This window comes from Bidens hawaiensis, unplaced genomic scaffold (genome assembly GCF_021521415.1).
Source record: "Bidens hawaiensis isolate Kalapana, Puna unplaced genomic scaffold, B.hawaiensis_p1.1 tig00076306_1, whole genome shotgun sequence".
Lineage (NCBI taxonomy): Eukaryota > Viridiplantae > Streptophyta > Magnoliopsida > Asterales > Asteraceae > Bidens > Bidens hawaiensis.
In genome coordinates this window covers 18,774-40,760 of record NW_027503163.1, presented here as the reverse complement: position 1 = coordinate 40,760, position 21,987 = coordinate 18,774, and the positions used below count along the sequence as shown (strand labels likewise).

Sequence of the window (21,987 nt, the reverse complement as noted above, 5' to 3'; positions counted from 1 at the left end):
GTGACTCACAATAGCTATGTCGCGATACGCGACGGCTATGTCTGGGCCCATCGCGTATCGCGACGGGTCTCCTGGCCAGCTTATAAATAGAGGACTCCAACTTCATTTTTCACACACATTTCACACAACTCTCTCTCTCCCTCTAAAAATACTTCCTCTCTCTAAAAATCACCTCAATAAACGTGCCACTGACCTTCTCGTTTTTTGTACCAAAAACCCGACGTTCCGTCTCGAAGTATGTGCCGAACCGAGACGAACCGACGTTCAGCCTCGAAGTACGTGCCGACCCGAAACGACCCGATGTTTCGCCTCGATACGTGCCGACCCGAGACGACCCGACGTTCCGCCTTGAAGTGCGTTCCAACAAGACTTGAAGACCGGCGTGCCTTGATTTGCGTGCCAAAAAGGTGTTGATCAAGATTCTCGATATACGTGCCAACGTTGAAGTGCTGCCCGTGAGTTTAGAAAATAATAAGCCAAACAAGGTAGGCATAATGCCCGAATAAAATATTAATAAAATAACAAAGGCTTATACCCTAGTCAAGGGTATAGTCAATACCTCGAAATTAAAGAAAAGAAAAGCAAGGAAATTATATAAAGAAATAGATATAAATATAACTATTGGACATATATAAAGCGAAATTATTTAAAAGAATTTTAGATAATAATAGAAGAAAAGTAAAATAATCTTTATTAATAAATAAAGATAGAAATATAAGTAAAAGAATATATATATATGTATATATAAATATATTCATATATATATATATATATGTATACGTTTCGGAAACGTGTAGAAAACATGATGGACTAAAGGTCCGAATATGAAAATAAAGAATATATGATTTGACCTATAAGTTCAAACATACTATAAAAGGAAAAAGAAAAGATAAAGCAGAGGATAGTTATAGTTGATAATATTATTTAAGTTTATTGTTCTTAAATAATAAGTAAAAGAAAAATATACGTTTCTTAATAAAGAAGAAACGTAGAGTTTTAGAAAAAGAAAACAAGTTAAACTAGAGGTTTATCTTGTAAAAAAAAGAAAAGTAAATAAGTTAAAATAAAGAATTTTAACTTGATAAAGAAAAGAAAGAAATGATATTTTAAACTAAAGGTTTAAAATAAAGAAAAGATGTTTTGAACTAAAGGTTCATAAAGAAATTAAAATCGAGGTAAAGACTTTACAAATGAGACTAGAGGTCATAAGCCGGATTGTATATCCGACTAACAAAAAGTTATACTCGTACTATAGGTGCGAGATAACAAAGAAGAGGGAAAGACCCTCGGACAGTGTATTGAAGCTGATCCAAAAAGAAAAGGATATACTTGTACAATAGGTGCGAGATAGAAATGGGAAAGGCCCTTGGACGGTGTATTGAAGCCGATCCAAATTGAAAAAGTGAATATGCCCCAACTTTTACAAACTTGTTTTCAAAACGAGTCAACGTGTTATATGAAAAACTTTACATGAGACTAAGTGTCTCTAAAACATTTATAAATAAGGGTATAAATACTGGCCTCAGGCTATCGTGTACGTTTGTTTGGATCCTTACGTATGTGGTGGGCACATCACACCTGGTCACAATTACGCTCGCCTGCGGGGAGTATGACCTTGTGTATACGTATAGGCACTCAACTAGTCAAACGCTGTGATGTTTGCTGGGGGAACCGAGTATAGAGACTGGAGTTTATAAATTGTATTGTTTTAACTTGATTATTCCTAAGCCACGTTGGGCCGAGACCTACGTAGTCTCGAGGGGTGATCAAGTAGAAGAAAATATTTTTCGCATCAGCATATTCACCAGCATATCGCTGACGCATTTTTTTTTTACATTTCAGGAAATTAACGTATCAAGAATTGGAGCCATTCATGAAGTGGATGTTCGCAAGGTAGAGATGGCTCATTGTTTTAAATTATTAAAACAACAGGATTAAACAAAGATTTATAAATACAAATGCTTGGGTATTTATTACTCGAGAAGCTTTTCAAAACAAAAGAAAATATATTTTAATGGATTCAAAAGTATATAAACATTTTATTTTAAATAATAAAAAATCTTCCGCTAAAACAAACTCTGATATTTACAAAACAGGTACCAAGTGTTTGTCACACGGCTAGCCCTAAGATGGGGGTATGACATTCGGTAAGGGTGTGGAACTTATTAGGCCAAAGCATATCACACCAAACGTACCCGAATCTGCTACCCTCATTGTATCAAACGTGGTCATGTGACGATCACACTCTTAAATCAACGATGAGATTTTTGTTTAAATATTCTTTTTATTTTGTTAAGAATAATTTTTTTTCAAATTATAAATTTCATCAATACTCAAAGTTAAGGTTATTAAAATTTTATTTTGTATTCTCATGAATTTTCACAAAACTCGAAATTTCACATAGTTATACAATTTTTCTTTTTCCAAAAACATAATAATTTTTTTTCACGTGTCATCATTGTAGCATATCTTCTTCCCGCCTTATCAACCGTAACCGTCGCACCTGCCACTCTGGCCGCAGCATGTCATCCCGCATTGCTAAAGGCATCGTGGAAGCCCTCCCAACAATCATCTCTCAATTGCAAACTGTGAATGCTTCTTCATCATCCACAACTCCGAACCCAATTGCTTACCCCCTCAAACAATTCAAGAGTGCCAACCCGCACGAATACTTCGGTATCGACGGTGCTACCATTATCCTCAAATGGTTCGAAGAAATGGAGAGCATATTCCTCCATTGTGAATGTCCTGAGGATAAGAAAACCACTTACGCCTCGAGCATGCTCAAGAAGAATGCCCTCAATTGGTGGAACGGTGAGAAGCGCATGCTTGGCGCTGAGGTTGCCATGGCCTCGCCATGGGATGACCTCAAGAAACTCATGCTCAAGAAGTTTTGCCCGAAACATGAGCTTCGGAAGTTGGAAGAAGAGTTTTGGAATTTGAAACAAGAAAGTGGAAATGACGCCATCTACAACGATCGTTTCCATGAACTGAGCCTTCTCATCCCTCACATGGTTACTCCCGTTGAACGTTCAATCGACAAGTACATCTCGGGTTTGCCTATGCGAATCCAAGATTCCGTCCTAAGTCGTGACCCTCAAACCCTCCATTATGCCATCACCTTAGCCGGTACCCTCACCGAAAACCACATTAAGGCCGGGACCTTGACGCGGAAAAATTCCAAGAATCTCAATGATAAGCCTGCATCTGAGCCCACCAAAGAACCCAAGCCCGAATCTCCAAACCCGAGTCTTCTAAGCCCGAAACCTTCCAGCACAACAACAACAACTCTCCCCACTACCGCAACAATAAAAGAAAGTCCAATTCCCAAAACTATGTCTTGGCCCAATCGCAAACCCAACCCACTAAGAAGCCCTACAGAGGACCCCACCCATTATGTGATACGTGTAAATTTCAGCATTCGCCTAACCTCAGGTGTCGGCAATGCACCCACTGCAATCGATTTGGCCACCTCCTTACCACATGCCGTGAATGCAACCAACTTTTAATGCAACCATTTACCTCACCTCTTACCCAACCCCAAACTTTACCCTATGCTCAACCGTTTACTCAATCACCCTAAACTATGAGAGCTTGCTACAACTGTGGAGACTCTAACCATTATCGCAATGCATGCCCAAGACTCGCACACATGAACCAAATTCAATCCTACCCAACCCAAACGCTCAATATTAAGCTTACCAAGCCCAAGTCCAACCCATTCAACCAATTCAAGTCAACCAAATCCTAATCATCCAATCAACCTCAAGTGACCAAGCTACTCAAGGACAGGTGTGTTACATCAACGGTTCTCAAGTTTAAGCCTAACCCTTTATGAAGACATGCTACGCAAAAGACGTTTCTTTTATTTAGTTCTTTTCATTTAAATATAATGTATTAACTTCATTAAATCTCCCGTTTTATTATGAATGAGAATTTTGATTATTTATAATGGTATTCAATCCCTCAATTATTTCTATTATGTCGTTTAGTGCACTATTTAATGGTACACAATTTGTTATCTTGATTTAAGTGGTCTAAGACCGGTTATTTACCTGGACTGTGTGCATGGTGATGTGCATAGTTATCTAATAGTACCGTATTTGTATCATAAACTACCTATGACCGATTTCCTACAAACGTTTTGGAAATTGGACTATGAACATGTGTTGTACATAGTTATCTAATAGGAGTCACATGTACTAATTTTATTTCGATATTTTAATACATGACTACCTAAACTCTCCAAACTCACCACATTCTCATAGTACTATTACCTCATCTCATTGATTTTATAATCTTGGTTTCAAACCTTATCTATTATTATATTCATATGCCATGTGATTCGTTTGTTGTGTGAACCTATTTATTATTGCGTGAATTTTTTCGTCATTTCAAGTATTTTCTCTACAACGTATGTGTAAGTTATTTATATAAATTCAAATTTTCCTCTATCTATTTATTTCATTTTGTTGTTATTACTCTCAATAGTTAACTTCAACAATTTTGTCATCTTTTAAGATTATTTTACTAGTTAATTATGGTTATCAATTTTTCATTCAATTTTTAGTTTATTGCTCTTGATCAGATGATATCGATTTAAAAAGTTTTCTTTTACGCACGTTTTCAAACCCGCACAATGGGACGAACCATGTACATCATGCGACAATCAAAATAATTATGAGTGCACGCATAATTATCGAAATTCTCGTATGGAACTCATGGTGAATACAGTTGTGTGTCATAACTCGGAACCGAGGGTGATTTTGGGTAATAGTACAAATATCGATATGATAAGGGCATGGTGGATACGCCGCCGGTACATCCTATATATAAGTGTCCTTATCATGTCTTCCGTTTGTAGCGTTATTTGGGTCACCTGAAGATCTGCGTTATATATTTTTTTTTTAAAAAAAGAGAATCACTTGACAATTACCTTCTTTATTTATGTTATGTTTTTCTATAATTTCGGGACGAAATTTTCAAAAAGTTGTGAATACTGTAACATTCGTCAATTTTCGGACCCGAAAACCCGACTCGTTCGATGTTCGGGTTATTTTATTAATTTTTATTGCGTTATCAAGTTTAAATTTGTTTAATTATTAATATATCATTATTAAAATTTTATTTATATATTTATAGTGATATCTTTCTTGTTTTGGCACTTTTAACCAAACCATAACCATTTACTCTTTTGTGTACCCATCCTTAAACCCCAAGGGCTAAAAATGAACTTTTTTTATAACCCATCTCCTTACTTGGATAGTTCGTTTACCCATACCCTAGTTAAACGGGTTTTCTTGTACCCGAATCAACAAACAATTAATTAGCTGTCAATTATCGTTTGTAATCAAGTTTTTAATAAAGGAAATCGTTGAACTGGTCATTTCGTGGCCTCACCGACAGTCTATTCAAACTAAATATATGCTTGATTGATCTATTTTTCCTTTTTAAACCTGGCCGACACTCTTGACCGCCTTTTGAAAGCAAAATCGTTCGTTTTATTGCAATTAAATTCACGGTTACATTCTTTAAACCCTAGAAGATAATAACCCTATAACTAATTAGATTATTTTGGTCATCAAACTGCTCATTTGTAACCTGTTTGCGCCGGCCCTGTCTAGTCCGATTAACCTTCTTCCCGTCATCAATCTAGGTAAACAAATACATAGTTTAGATTGCGTTTATGCAAGGATAAAAAGCCCTAAACTAGTTTTGATTAATTGTAAACAATTTTATCAATTTGATTTCCTGGGGTTCTTGATCAATTTGGGTTAAAAACCTTTGTATGTTTGTTTATAATCGGGCTGGTCCTTTGTTTCATATTACGGACTGGTCAGCTGGGTGACTCGTTAAGGTTTGGGGGCAGGGGTCGCGGGTTCGATTCCCCTGCACCCCGATTTTTTGTTATTTTTCTTTGTTCTTTTTTTAATCTATTTAACTTTTATATTAACAATAATAATAAGTAATAAAAATTATTTTTTTTAGAAAAACCGACTTTGTTCTCATATTATGCTTAAAGGCATATACGTGTGTGTGTGTGTGTGTGTAGTATGCTTAGAAACTAATGTTTTAATAGATATGTAATCAAGTAAATTAATTTTATAAACTATTTATACAACTACAAATAATATTTATTAAGTTATGTTTTTTATTTCTATAAATTAAAATAATTGTTTTATATGATAAATCTTAATATATAATATTAAATTGTTATAATATCGTTTAAATAGTGTTCATAATAACAACCGTACTTAGCAAGTCCGTTGTTCTCGTTTTCTCATAAGCTTTAACGTTCGCGTGTGACTCTTTTCCTCATTCTCACTATCCTAATCATCTTCGTTCATCTTTGAGGTGAGTTTACATATTCCCTTTTTTTCATCTTTTAAATTTTGGGGGTGGCATGTATACCCTATTTAAACTACTCATTCTTATTTCCACATCTATTCCAAACACAATTCAATATATGTTTATGTGCGATTATTGCATGCGCTATGATAATGCTCTATGTGCTTAATTGTTATTTTATGTTTGGTGGTTGGTATCTCATCCTCATCTATCCTCATATAGTATGATCATACATTTACCAAAGTACATTGATTTCTTATTAATAATAATGGGTCCACAACTATTTAGTTGTTTACACTTTCATAAGAATTGTAATACTCATCATTTACATATGAATTGTGATTTATCTATATATATATATCAACTAAAACTTATGTACTCTCACCAACATTCGAGTTGACAAACTTTATTTTTATACATGCTACAGGTACAAGTAATTTACATTGTTCAAGATCGAAGAAATTAGTTTTACCTTAGGATATTTTTCAAAATACAAAACATGATGTAATTGTTGTTTATTGTTGAATTTGTGTACTTGTTTAATGTTAATGAAATTAAATAATTATTGTCGCTTTAATTAGTGTCTTCTGAGCTACTGTCCAATCAATACGTTACGCCCCGGCATGTTCCGCCTTCGGTCGGGGTGTGACAGTTAGAAATACTATTGTATGAATATCGTATGAGAAGTCTTCTTCCTGAATTATTTCAATTATACATATATGATACTGACAATAAAGATCTCAATAAAAGCAGTGTTCTCGGGTACGTTTTTGCACATGTATTTTTTATATAACTTCATTTAAAAAAATCATTTTGAGATATAAATAAAATCAATTTGTATAAACATAGTATTGATATAAGCATAGATGTATACATTTTTTCATATACGTTATGTAATTATTTTTTTTGTAATTTTATAATTTGGATAATCCCGTGTATTACACGGGGTCTAAAACTAGTTTTTTTATAGTTAAGAAACAAATTTATTAAGAAAAAAAGATAATAAGCGGGTCATGGGTCTCACCAAACTCATATAGCTTTTAAACCGATTTATAACATCTCATTTATTTATGAAACTGTTTTATCATCAAATATTAAGTATATTATTAACTTTCTTACAATAAATAAAATTAAAATCCAAAAAATATATAAATATTAGAAACGAATAATGTAAAACAACCCCGTAATACGAGGGATAAAATCTAGTAGGAGTCATTGATCTTTTTTTGTTCTTTCCTTAGGTTCCATTTGTACTACACTTGTATGGCTCTGCTGATGTTTCTTTCGTTTTGCCACTTCACTTTTTCCTTCCATGGTAGCTCTCTGTTTGGTTAGATGGACAACTAGAAGTAGAAGAAGGGAGTATCATCAGAGGCTACATTCAAATCCATAAAAAGCCTTCTCCAAGTAGGCCAAATTATGTTTTTACACATTTGGATTTTAAAACCGTGCCCTATTAGGTACGTAAGCCACCAACAACTTCCTTGTTGCCAATCGGAGGTATTAATCAATCTGTTCTGTTGTGTTTATTATTTGCTTTCAATACAATCTGCTTTTCATTTTTTTTTCTTTTCTTTCTTCGGCTCATGTTAGGTTAGGTTAGGTTCCATTTGGTTTCCAATCAAATTCCCGTTTTGACTTTTGAACCGTTATCACACCATACCAGATGTTGGAATTCCAAGTTTACTTGCTCCCGAAATGTTAAAAGTAGAATCAGTTTACAAGTTTTTAAATTCCAGACATGTGGGCAATCTTAATTGCTATTGTGAGTTGAGGTATATGCTCTATTAATTGATTTATATTTGCTTAACTATGTTATTGGCCCGTGTACGACACGGGTGAAAATATAGAAATTTTGAAGTACACACATATACAATTTGAAAGGAAAACATATTTTTGAATATGCTTTTTGAGATGGCAATATAATTTATAATTGCAATTCATATTCATATGGAAACAAAGCTATTAAAAACATAAATTTACGAAAAAGTACGTTTTATAGTACGATGCTTACAAACATAACTGAAAACTTAAAAACATAAAGTTCATAAAATATTAAAAGTTTTCTTATAAAACATATTTGTTGTTTTGTTTGTAGCTATACCTTGTTGTCTAAAATAAACATTTTAACACCGTATTTACTCTTCACTCTTGATCAAGCTACATACAGTTGACCATGTGTAAAAATCAGGTATGTCAAGTATATCTCAATCTTGTGGGATACTGGCTTTTACTTTTGTTAATGGTAATTGCAAAACAAACAATAACGTGAAACTATCTTCTGTTTAACTTGTTCTTCTTGATCTCTTCAATCTTCACTAAGGGTTATTGAAGCAAGCAAAGTATACTCTGGTATTATAACTTGCTCGAGATTGAACTTTGCCTGGAGAAATACTTAGAATAAATCCACTTACTTCTCACAGGCAAACTTGAGATCCTCATTTATTTTATCTTTGCTCGACCCACCAAGCTTGCTTGTAAACTTGGTTTATGCTCAGACAATCAAGTGTTTGCTTGTGTGAAAATTGTACTCGATAGAATACCTACCTTGCTTGACGAAGTGTAGCTTGCTCGAAGCTTGACACTTAGAAAACTTCAAGAAGACAACCTTACTCGCATAATATAATTTGCCCGGGATAGTGAAAACTTTGCTCGAAGTGCCTGAATTTACTCAAGTTCCATACTTAGCTATTATTGAGGAGGTTGAGAAGATTCTAGCCTTTTGTTATCAATTTTATTGACCCAACAAAAAGGTAAAATAGTATATAAATTAATGATATGATTTCTATCCGAATAACAAATTGGATTAAACCAAAAATACATCAAAACACGCAGATATAAAATAATATACTTCAACTCTTTTATTATTAATTCAAATAAGCACATAACACTGAATACATAAACCAACCATTTAATTTTAACTCTAAGCTTTATCTTCGAGGCCCATAATTCAATTCACCTTTTGTACTTCTCGGTTGTCCAAACTAAACCGATGTATCTATGTGAAATCGATATTATATCCTTTAACTTATGTGGACATAAATTACGCTAAGTGCATAAAAAGTTTTATTAAGGGTTGGACAAAAACCATTATACGTCAATTCAACCCGTGCCAAAATGTACCTGTATTTGGATAGTTACTCAACCTATTTTGGATCGTAACTGTATTAAAACAACCTATCAACCCCTGGATTAACATTTTGAACAAAATATGCAAAGATTAAAAAAAACATTAATCAGGTTATAATTATTTAGTTAAAAAAACAACCATATCAATTACTACCTCTCAAAGATCAAACATCCCTATCGACTTTATTATGAAATAGATAAAAACCTTTCATCTCTAACAAATTATGTTTTAAATCTAAACGTTCCATTAACTAAACCAACCATATTATTGAAGTGAAAGATCCAAACCGACCAAATTTCGAGAGTTACCAAAAGTAACGATAAAGGTTCGAACTTCCATACGGGCCAATTCAACACAGAACTTTTGAGGGTCAACAGGCCCGCCCCTATGGACAACAGGCCCATCATTCTTTGACCATTCTACTTTCAACACACATATATATTTTATTTGCCATTTCTTCTCTTTCTAGATTAGAAGATTAGCATATTTATTTTATATACTTTGAATATCTTAAATATTTAAATTCGTAATATCATGAACCCGTCTAACACAAAGTAGATTATGGTGTAGAGATTGTCATATTTTACATTCTTCTTGGCTAATATCTTCTTCAAATTAACGCATGCCAATATGCTATGACTGATATATCCTTGTCCTCTCCTATCCAAAACCAGAAAACAAAATAAAATAAGATAAGAAAAAAAACCCGTTGAATTAAATATTTATTGTTAGAATGATAAAATCAGATTATTAGTATTATGAACCAACAAAAAATAGATTATGATGTAGAGAATGTCATATTTACCTTCCTCTTGGCAAATATCATCTTCAACTTGACTCGTGTCGTGATTGATATATCCTTGTCCTCTCCTATCTAAAACCAGTAAAAAAAACAAAATAAAATATGAAAGAAAAACCGTTGAATGACATATTGAACTTTAAAATCACCGTATCTGAACTAGTCTAAACAAAAAGTTGAATATGGTGTAAATAATGCCATATTTTACCTTCCTTTTGCCAAATATCGTCTTCAACTTGGCATGTACTATGACTGATATATCCTTAACATCTACTTCTAAAACCAGAAGGAAAAAAAAATAAAATAAAATATGAAAGGAAAACCTGACCGGTCATTTTGCCATATATGTTACGCATGAATACACATATGTGCTTAACATCGTTTGTCTGTGATTCAAATCCAACGTTCAGTAGAGTTCGTTACAGTCCCTTCCTTTTTTCAAAATTTTATATATTAATGAAACGATACTGAAAACATATGTAAGGCCCCGTTACCGGTAGCCCTACTTTCGTATTGGATTTACTCATAAACGCAGTTCTAATATCAGAGTTAATTTAAACATTCGCGGAACATTAAAAACTTTCATAAAACATTTCGTAACAATTCAAAACTTGTCTTAAACAACAACTTGTCTTTCAAAAACAAAGTAATTAAAACATATCACGTCTTGAGCCTTCTGATGCCAGTCTCTTATTCAACGCCACGTGTCCCCTCAAGCGAGCTGCCTCATCCTACTCACCTGCGTGCATACTAAAAGTCAGCTACGCTGAGTGAGTTCTAGTTAATCATACATTATACAATACACACAAACTCATATTCTTTCAATCCTACTTTCATACTTTCATACTTTCATACTTTCTTACTTTCTTTTATACTAACTTGCTTTCATATCTTACGTTATAAAGAGCATTACGCCCTACATTCCTCGAGTATTATTAGGGCTCGGTACCCTCCTTCCTCGAGTATTATTAGGGCTCGGTACCCTTCTTCCTCGAGTATTATTAGGGCTCGGTACCCTCCTTCCTCGAGTATTATTAGGGCTCGGTACCCTCTTTCCTCGAATATTAGTAGGGTTCGGTTCCCTAGTTCTCGAATATTAGTAGGGTTCGATTCCCTCTTCGTTACCATACAACCATACATTATACCTCGAGTATTATTAGGGCTCGGTATCCTTTTCGTAACCATACAACCATACAACCATCCTTTTCCTTCTTTTATTAACTTTATCACTTTCATACACATAAGCGTACATATCATACTTACCTTATACATAGCGTTACAACCTGACAGTACGTGCAATATCCGAAGATCGTTCACGTACCATCAAGCAATCATTCATACATTTCACATTATTCACATAAGGCATACACTTAACTCTTAGGATAAGCGTATTAACAAACATATTGAGTATGCACACAGCCCCGAAAACATAACACATAAATGGGGCTAGAAACTCACCTGGATCCTGTTACGCTCTCCGTTAATCGTTATTCCCTTCTTGAGCTGTGCACGGCTAACTGTATAATATTTACATGTATCAGTTAACTACTACTACTCATGTAGTATTTCTACCTTTATATAACCCACAACGAACGGGGGTCCGGGGGCAGCGCCCCTGGCAGCGGGGTCTAGGGGCGGCAGCCCCTAGCAGGGTCCAAGGGGCAGAGCCCCTGGCTGGGGTCGAGCTGTCAGGTCAGCTTGGAAAAATTTTATTTACATTAACTGCCTTAACACATTTTTCATTAGGTCTTTAATTTATTTTCTTATTTGCTAACTCCAGCGAACTTATCATTAAGCGAACTTAACAATAAGCGAACTTAACATTAAGCGAACTTATCGTTAGCGAACTTAAGCATAGGCGAAGTTAGTGTTCGGCCGAAGTTAACCATAGGCGAACATATGCCAGGCGAAGTTGATCAATAGCGAACTTAGCCTTAGGCGAAGTTATCATGGGTGAACTTATCACCAGGCGAAGTTACAGTTTGGCGAACTTGGCCTTAGGCGAAGTTAACCTTGACAGCGAACTTATTGTGGCGAAATTGTCAGGGGCGAACTTGGCTGGCGAACTTGCATGAAGGCGAAGTTGGCTTGCAGGCGAAGTTATTCAGCATTCGCCTCTGTTCAATCTTAATCATCAAAATCACCCTTATTTCGTCGAGAATTTCTTGGATATTACGTTAACTTACTCCGCGATCATTCCCATGGCCTAGTTTGTGTAAAACTTAACCCAGAAAGATATAAAGTTTGGACCTTTCGGCTTAAAACGTTTAATAACATAACTACGGTTTAGCGAGCCGTTTATGTTTACGGGTCCATTAGGTGGTTTTATCATCAAGTTTAGATCTTTACGTTTCACTCATACCCGATCCATTCTCGTTCTATTGTTTCAAGGCTAAACGTTTATAAAAACGTAAACTTTAAGATCAAAACGTACCTTTTCGTGTTTGTTTGGCTTAGTCACGGACCATAGATCTTGTATTTATCTTGCGTATTGAAGGATCTATCAAGAATCTCGTTTACTTGGTCATGGATCCCACTCTTGCTCTCGGCCGTATATAGGTGTAAGTGTAAGTGTATGTGTGTGTGTTGAGTGTGTAGAGATTAAGATGGAAATGAATGAGGGTTTAGGGTTTTAGGTTGGTTTAGGGGATATTTATATCCCTTAAAGCCCATGGACCTAAGGCCCATTCCCATTTAACCCACCTTAATTAATCTAAGTCCATGATCCGTTCTTTACACGATATTAATTAATTAATAACGCGAAATCACTAAACGTAACTTTCTTTATTTAACATTATAATATTTAGGATGTTACAACATACCTTGATACGATGTGGAAGATGTGAGTCTTAGACCCAAATATATACAATTAATTGATACATGGGATATATGAGTATTTTAGAACACATAAACAAAAATTGAATGTATTTAAAAGTTTTTAATTGTAATATCAAACAACTGTAATTGTATTAACAATATTTGTAAAAAAAGGGAAAGGTTGCGAGATTAAAGGCATAACACAAGACAAGTTTTAAAAATAACTGTCTATTTTGAATTTTATACATAAAATAAGAAATGTCAAACCAAAATTTAGTCAGTTACTGTCTATATAATAAAAGTTCTAATTTAATAAGTAATATTTGGTTGTTTCCAACTATATAAAGCCAAGTGAGTGTCTAAATTTTTGAAAGCTATTCAAACTTAGTTCTATTTGTTATACGTAGATACAAATAATTTAAATTTAAAATAACAACTTTAGTGCTGGTATTATAGTTTTTGTTAATCTTAATGTTCATATAACATATAATAACTATTGAACACAAATAGATGCATAATTAATAAATTGTCATGTTTGGTATCTTCAATATGTATTATTTAAAATATATTCAAAATGATCAAATCATAAGACCTGTAAACATTAAAACCAACTTTATTTACTCTCCTAAGTCCTAATTACCGATCTTATCGTCGATCACGCTTATTTAGCGAAACTCCTGTGTCGATTATATTTGCAAGAGCTAATGAAATCATAATAGGATCGATGTAAAATAATGGCCGATTGAAAGAGGGATTTGGGTGATTAGGTTAAAACTATTCAAACTTAGTTCTATTTGTTATATGTAGATACAAATAATTTAAATTTAAAATAACAACTTTAGTGTTGGTATTATAGTATTTGTTAATCTTAATGTTCATATAACATATAATAACTATTGAACACAAATAGATGCATAATTAATAAATTGTCATGTTTGGCATCTTCAATATGTATTATTTAAAATATATTCAAAATGATCAAATCATAAGACCTGTAAACATTAAAACCAACTTTATTTACTCTCCTAAGTCCTAATTACCGATCTTATCGTCGATCACGCTTATTTAGCCAAACTCCTGTGTCGATTATATTTGCAGGAGCTAATGAAATCATCATAGGATCGATGTAAAATAATGGCCGATTGAAAGAGGGATTTGGGTGATTAGGTTAAAAGGAATTGAATAACAAGAAAACCGGGTATTGAAGTTGAAATAATTGAATATTTGAAAGCTGGTTTTGAAACTTAAAGTTAAATGTTTACATTAATTATTAGTAATTTAATTTCTTTTTGATTTATTTAATTGTTAAGAAAATTAGAGAAGTGTAAGATATATTTGGAAACAAAGGTAATGGACCAATAGGAAAGGGGCATGTGGAGACAATCTCATTTGTTTTAATAGTATAGTAGGATTAGGTTGTTTGTTTATCTCTATCTCTACTATATATAATATATGAGTTAGGACCTCTTAATACATAACTTAATGTTTACAACTCTTGTTGCAATTGATTTTGAATTTTAAGGGCTAAAACAATTGATTTGGTAATGTCTAATTACATTTTTTACCCATCATCTTTGCCTTTTTATTATAAATTTGAGCAATATTTTCTTTTCCACCCCCTCATCTTTCTCCATATATTTTTCAACTCTATTTTTATTATTATTTTTTTATATCTTTGATTATATTATATTTTTTGAAAAATTCAAACACACCGTTACAATGTTGTTATTTTTATCAACGTTTTGAAATAAACTTTATACAAAACCTATGTATAGATCATAAAGTACAACTTGTTGATGCGTTAGGGCTGGAAATTGAGTACCTGTTAAAAACACAATAAGACCTGTTAATCAAAAAAGGCGGTATGTGAATTTTTTATTTTCTTAAATAATTGAAATTAGTAGGCTAGACTCCCTCATTATCCCTTATTGGCACACAAAACTTAAAACTGTCTTATAGTCATGACATATAAAGTAGTTAAAAGAGTCGTATTCAAGTTTGATATTTGTTTTACGCGCGTCGCCTCTTACTTGTTAAACCTGTTAAGACACGAATTTCCAGCCCTAGATGCGTTGATGTACAAGTCACTTATATGTATAAGTGATTACAACTTGTGGTTCAATACTCTTTCCATTAAGTAGTTACTGCAATATTTGAGGTTAATAAACCCCTCAACCGGTTGGAGGTGGTTCTTTTCTTTACATAACCTCAAGATCATTCTTTCAAAAAAAAATTAATTGTCTCTTCCCCAACTGAAAACCCCAATCCCTCGTATAGAGGTAGGGTACTAAAAAGACCCAAATACCCTTAAGGACTACCCGCGGGTCACTCAGAAGTCCCTCATAAGACACCCGCGGGGCCCACAAGTCATCCGCATAATCGTTTGAGGAAGAAACACTCTTATAGCACATGCGGAAGCATCGTAGCACCCTCAGAAGTCATCCGCAAGAAGGAATAACCTTCCGCGTAAATGACCACGAGGTAAGGCTCTGGGACAGCTGTCAATAATCAATTACTTTCTAGAAGATTTACCAAGATGCTTTCTTGGGCAATACTTGATCTTTTAGCCAATCAGCTAATGACACCTGGCAAGGTCGTTATAACCTGGCACATGTCCAATATTCTCCCATTAACAAATGGAAAGAGGACGCATGTACAGTTTGTTATACATGCACATGCAACGTATAAGCTAAACCTATCACACAAGGACATGTGTCCAGACGGTTATGCAGGCATCTTCCTAAGGGACAGCTGGCCCAATCACCTTTCCACACCCTTCGGCTATAAATACCCTCTCAATCATCATGAGGGGGGCATTCAGAATGACGGTACTCTCTCAATTTACTTAAGTACTTTATCTTATCATCGGAACTGTACTTATTCTCACGCCGGAGGGTGGTTACGGGAAGACCCCCCACCTCATCCTTCCCGTAACGAGCTCATGGTGTCCTGTTTTGCAGGATTCACGTCATTGGACTTTAGGGGTTGTGTTCATATCGTATTGGCAGTTAACCGTATCCTACCCTGTGGACTCATTGGATCTAGGACCCACTAGTGGGGAGTAGATCCGTGTTTCTTCATTGGCGCCATCTGTGCTTTTGTTAGAACAACAGAATTTTTTTCCGTTCTCTTTACGATATGACTCATTTACCTAAAGGGCCGACGGAGAATCAAACACAACCTTCACGTGATTTGAACCTTGAAACACGAGAAGGAACAACATCTGTGTTTAATAGAATTACACCTCCTGCTACACGAACTGATGCCATGAACGCTGGAAGTTTTACCTTGGGTGGTTCAACGGCTCGGGGGTTGTTTGCTCAACAAGAAAATGTCACTCCGGTGAACACTATCAACGTGGTTACACCAGTTACTGACTTGGGGCATGTCACAGCTCCATGTGGTTCTAACTTGAGAAATCTAGAACGTGTTGCAAGAGAAATCTACCAAACTCAATCGGAGTTAGGTTTGGAAGAAGATTCCGGTGACTCTAATCTAAGAAGAGCTCACCGTCATAATCTCAGGACCGAAGAAACTTTGACTCCGGACGAGTGGCTTCGTGTTCAGCAAGAAAGTTTAAAAGAAGAGTACGAACGTCGGGTCCGGAATGAGCGTTTCCATGGTCGTATCCTGACATACGATGAGCCTCCCAGGAGATCTATTTCTCCTCCCATAAGGGGAAGCCACATCCAATACAGTTTGCCACCAGAGCGAAACATGAGCGAAACCCGAAGGTTGCGTCCTCGTCCCCGCATAGATATGCGGATACCATCCTATGAAGACGAACTAGACGGGTACGACTCATCCTTTCAACCGGATGGTAGTTTTTATAGCGGGGATAGTCGTCTTCCTTCTTACGGAGGAACTAGCTACCCGCGACCAGTTGTCCGCCATGCGGAATATCACAGCAATGTTGAGCATGAATTTTCGAAACCATACCGTCCGGAGTCTTTTGCAGAAAAGTCGAAATTTATTCCAAGTATCGCACAAGCTTCATTTCCAGTAAACGCGAAGATTCCAACATCTGTTGGAACATATAATGGAATGACAGATCCTAGCGATCACTTGTTGAGATTTGGGCAGTCGGGGGAGTCATCGGTTGGACTCTTCCGTACTGGTGCCACATGTTCGCACTCACACTCACGGGAGCTGTGAGAGAGTGGTTTGAGAAATTTCCTGCCGGACAAATCAAAAGCTGGAATGATTTCATAGCAAAATTCTCCCAGCACTTTAGTCGACAAAAGAAACATACCCGTGACCCTTCAGAAATACTGGATGTTACAAGGCGAAACAATGAGTCCATTGAGGACTTCATTACTCGTTTTACTAACGAGAGCTTTAACATTGGAGGGGTAAGCGAAGATATGCTAAGGGGAGCATTCTGTAAAAATGTCCATTGTGATGACTTGATCCGCACACTCACGGGGAGAGACGGGATGCCCGAGTCATGGGATGAAATTATGAAAGCATCAAAGCTGTATGCAAGAACTGAGAAAACTTTGGGTTCCAGTAGTCAAAAGCAATCACCGAGGGTCGAGTTTCAAACTCCGAGATCAAACAGGCAAGCCAAGGGACCAATATGGTTAAGACTTCAACCAAGTGCAGAAGCTTCTAAGCCTTTTGATGCAAGATCCTTGATCGGCAACAAAGGTAAACGTAATTTTTCTGCTCGTTCCACCAACAGTTGGACCCAGTTATCAAAAACTCCCTCAGAAATTCTCACAACTGAGAATTTGACTTTCCAGAAGCCTCAACCAATACCAAGAAAGTCATTCCTTGATACCATAAAACATTGCTCATATCATTATGATGTTGGACATAACACAAATGAGTGTGTGGCCCTCCGAACCGAAATTGAAGCAACGGTTAAAAATGGTAAACTCGAACATTTCGTTAAAGGCGTACGAGCAGGGACTGGCAAACCTCCCGCAAAGGATAACCAGGGCCCAGCTAAAAGACAGATCAAGGATCTGAATGTCCACATGATTCAAGGGGGGCATTTAGGTAAATGAAAGAGGAGGGACTATGAGGACGAAGAATGGAAGAGTACACCTGTGATCTTTCCGCGGATCAAAGGTGGTTCATGTAACAAAAACCCACTGATAATTACTGCCGAATTTGGTCATTACCGGTCACAATATGTGTTTTTTGACACAGGCAGTACGTCCGACATTATGTACGAACAGTGTTTCGAACAACTGGATGAGGAAGATAAAGAAAGAATACAACCCATTCATGCTCCTGTTTCTGGTTTCGAAGGAGAGATAATGCACCCGCGTGGTGTTATCACTTTCCCGGTCACACTAGGTGACGGAGTATGGTCAAGAATTGAAGAGGTAGAATTTTTGGTCTTACCTGCAACTTCCAAACATGACATTATCTTGGGACGAGAGGCAATTGGAGACTTCAATGCCCACCCGTACACAGCACATGGTGCAGTAGGAATTCCAACTCGCACCGGTGTGGCAATAATTCATGTAAACCGACATTGTTTTACAACCGAAAGTTCAAGGCCAAGCAAGGTCCCAAGACAGGCCCAGAGGATTGAACTAGAGAAATGGATCCTCATTAAAAGTTTCCGGACCAAACCGTAATAATTGGTCCGTCCATCTCTGAAATCGTCTGAACCTTTCTAAAGCAGCTATTGATCAAAAACATCGACATTTTTGCATGGCAGCCCGCAGACATGACCGGTGTCCCGCGGAGCATTTCAGAACACAAATTGAAGGTAAATCCGTTAATCACCCCAATTGTACAAAAGAAGAGAAAGATGGGCCCAGAACAAGCGAATGCCATGAATGAACAAGTGCAAGATCTTCTCCATGCTGGGATTATAAGAGAAATCAAGTACCAAACACGGGTAGCCAACCCAGTGATCGTCCCAAAGAGTAACGGAACGTGGAGGATGTGTATAGATTATAAAGATCTAAACAAAGCATGTCCGAAAGATTGTTACCCACTTCTGGAGATTGATTTGAAAGTAGATGCTGTGGCCCCATTCAAATTCAAGTGCTTCCTCGACGCCTACAAGGGCTATCATCAAATCCATATGGCAGCTGGTGACGAGGACAAGACAGCGTTCCGCACTGACCAAGGAACATTCTGTTACAGAATGATGCCTTTCGGGTTAAAAAATGCGGGAGCCACATACCAACGACTAATGGATCAGGACTTTAAAGGACAAATAAGTCGGAACCTTGAAGTCTATATGGACGATTTGGTAATCAAGAGCACTGAAGAGGATCAAATGTTGAGGGATATAGAGGAAACTTTTGAAACACTGAGAAGCATCAACATGAAACTCAACCCAGAAAAATGCTCCTTCGGGATGGAGGAATGAAAGTTCCTCGGGGTAATCGTTACAGGCACGGGCTTTTTAGCTAACCCAGACAAGGTTCAAGCAATAGCCCGCATGCCATCTCCCGAATCTCTTAAACAAGTTCAAACACTCAACGACAGATTAGTAGCATTAAACAGGTTTCTGGCAAACCACGCTGCTAAATCTTACCCGTTCATCTCAACATTAAGGAATTGCCTCAAGAAGGCACAGTTCAGATGGACTCCGAAAGCCGAACAAGCATTCCAGGAAGTCAAGAAGTGTTTAATGGAATTACCCACGCTAACTGCTCCTCACGCGGGTGAACCATTAACACTATATCTGTCGGCATCCGACATTGCCATGGGGCGGTCTTACTGATGGATAGGAAAAATATTCAAACACCAATTTACTACGTCAGTAGAACGCTATCGGATCCGGAAACAAGATATTCAATGTTGGAAAAGCTGGTTTTGGCATTGGTTTATACCGCCAGACGGCTCCGCAGATATTTCTAGGGCCACCCCATCAATGTATTAACCGGGTACAAACTCAAGAACGTGTTGAGTAAACCCGAGCTGTCTGGACGACTGGAAAAATGGGCTATCGAATTGGGTGAACACTCGACTGAATACAAGCCAAGACCAGCGATTAAGGGGCAGGTACTCGCGGACTTCGCCATGGAAGTCCCGCAGTACAAAGAGCAAGAATGCCTAATCGAACAACAACCCCAAGCACCTCCAAAACAAGAACAAGTTTGGTCATTGTTCACGGATGGAGCCTCCAACACAGAAGGGTCTGGGTCAGGTTTAAGCCTAGTCAACCCTAAGGGGCATGAATTCACATACGCCATCAAATTGGACTTCAAAAGTACCAATAATGAGGCGGAATACGAAGCCTTCCTGGCTGGACTGCGGATAGCAAAAATGCTTGGGGTGAAACATTTAGAGGCTCGGGTGGATTCTATGCTAATTGCGGGACAAAAAACGGAACATACGAAGCTAAAAACGATGTCATGGCTTCTTATTTGTCGCAAGCAAGGGTCTTGATTCGCTAGTTTTCCTCCATCAACATTGTCCATATTAAGAGGAGCGAAAACAAATCGGCGGACGCTCTTAGCAAGCTAGCTTCAACGAATTTTGAGCATTTCGCCAAAGATATTCGTGTAGAAGTTCTAGACCATCCATCTGTTCCACAAAACCAAGTCCTGGTAATTCAAACTGGTGTCGAGTCTTGGATGTCACCCATTATAGCTTACTTATCCTCCGGAGCACTTCCAGCAGAAAAGGCTGAGGCTCGGAAGATTAAGCACAAAGCTTTGAATTACCAGTTGACTGACGGTATCTTGTACCGGAGATCATTTCTTTGTCCGCTCTTGCGTTGTGTCAACGCGGAAGACGCAAATTACCAAATCAGAGAAATCCATGAAGGCATTTGAGGATTACACGCGGGACCAAGAATGACGGTTGCAAAAATCATGAACGCAGGGTATTATTGGCCCGGCATGCTCTTAGACGCTATGCAAGAAATCAGAAAGTGTGATTCATGCCAACGCCATGCACCCAACACCCTGCGTCCAAAGAACGAATTGATTCCAGTAACATCCGCATGGCCGTTCCAAAAATGGGCTATTGATATCATGGGACCATTCCCAGAAGCCCCGGGACGAGTCAAATTCTTGATAGTGGCCATTGATTACTTCACCAAGTGGGTGGAAGCCAAACCAGTCGCATCAATCACGGCTTCTAGCGTGAAAAAATTCCTTTGGGAATTTATCATTTGCCGGTTTGGTCTCCCGCAAGAATTGGTAAGTGACAATGGGACCCAATTTGCTGACAGTGGATTACAAGCATGGTTGAAAGAACTCCAAGTCATTCAAACTTTTACATCCGTTGCTCATCCACAAGCAAATGGTCAAGTCGAGAGGACTAACCGAACTATCAAGGAGGGGATTAAGGCAAGACTAGGGATGAAACGAACAGGTTGGGTGGACGAACTGCCTCATGTACTTTGGGCTTTTCGCACCCAAAAGAACTCCAGCAATTTGGAGACACCCTTTAGCCTGACATACGGAACCGAAGCCATGATCCCCGCAGAGATCGGGATTCCATCGCGAGAGTTCTGTTGATTGATGACAACGATTACGAACTCAGGATGAATCTGAATCTGTTGGAAGACAGAAGAGAGCTAGCATTGATTCTTGAACACAATTATAAGCGACAGCTTGAAAAATATTACAACTCGTGAGTCCAAAGTTGCAAGTTTGATGCGAGAGACTTTGTCTTCCGCAACAACGAGGCTTCCAGCCAACAACCTCCGGGCAAACTAGCCCCAACTTGGGAAGGACCTTACAAAATCAAACAAGTACTAGCAAAAGGTTCCTATAAGTTGGAGAAGTTGGATGGGACTGAGGTTCCTCGAACTTGGTACGCAGCACAATTGAAGAAATGCTATATATAGTAGTTTTGTTCATTTTTACTTTTCAGGCCTGCGTGCCCATATAGATTATCAAGTTATGCAATTTCTTTTTGTAAGGCTTCCGCCCAACGAATATAGAATGTCCAATTACTTTCATGC

At 37.1% G+C, this 21,987-nt stretch overlaps 1 protein-coding gene across 1 annotated transcript; it reads left to right on the top strand.

The window, feature by feature from the left end:
• The first annotated feature begins 20,090 nt into the window (after positions 1-20,090).
• LOC143606636 (uncharacterized) lies at positions 20,091-20,459 on the top strand. The gene has a single exon (XM_077082339.1). The coding sequence runs from the start codon at positions 20,091-20,093 to the stop codon at positions 20,457-20,459; it is 369 nt and encodes a 122-aa protein (XP_076938454.1).
• The last annotated feature ends 1,528 nt before the right edge of the window (positions 20,460-21,987 follow it).

What these genes read in the sequence shown, in the direction of transcription:
- LOC143606636 (XM_077082339.1), top strand. Translation starts at nt 20,091, where the DNA reads ATGGAAGTCCCGCAGTACAAAGAGCAAGAATGCCTAATCGAACAACAA.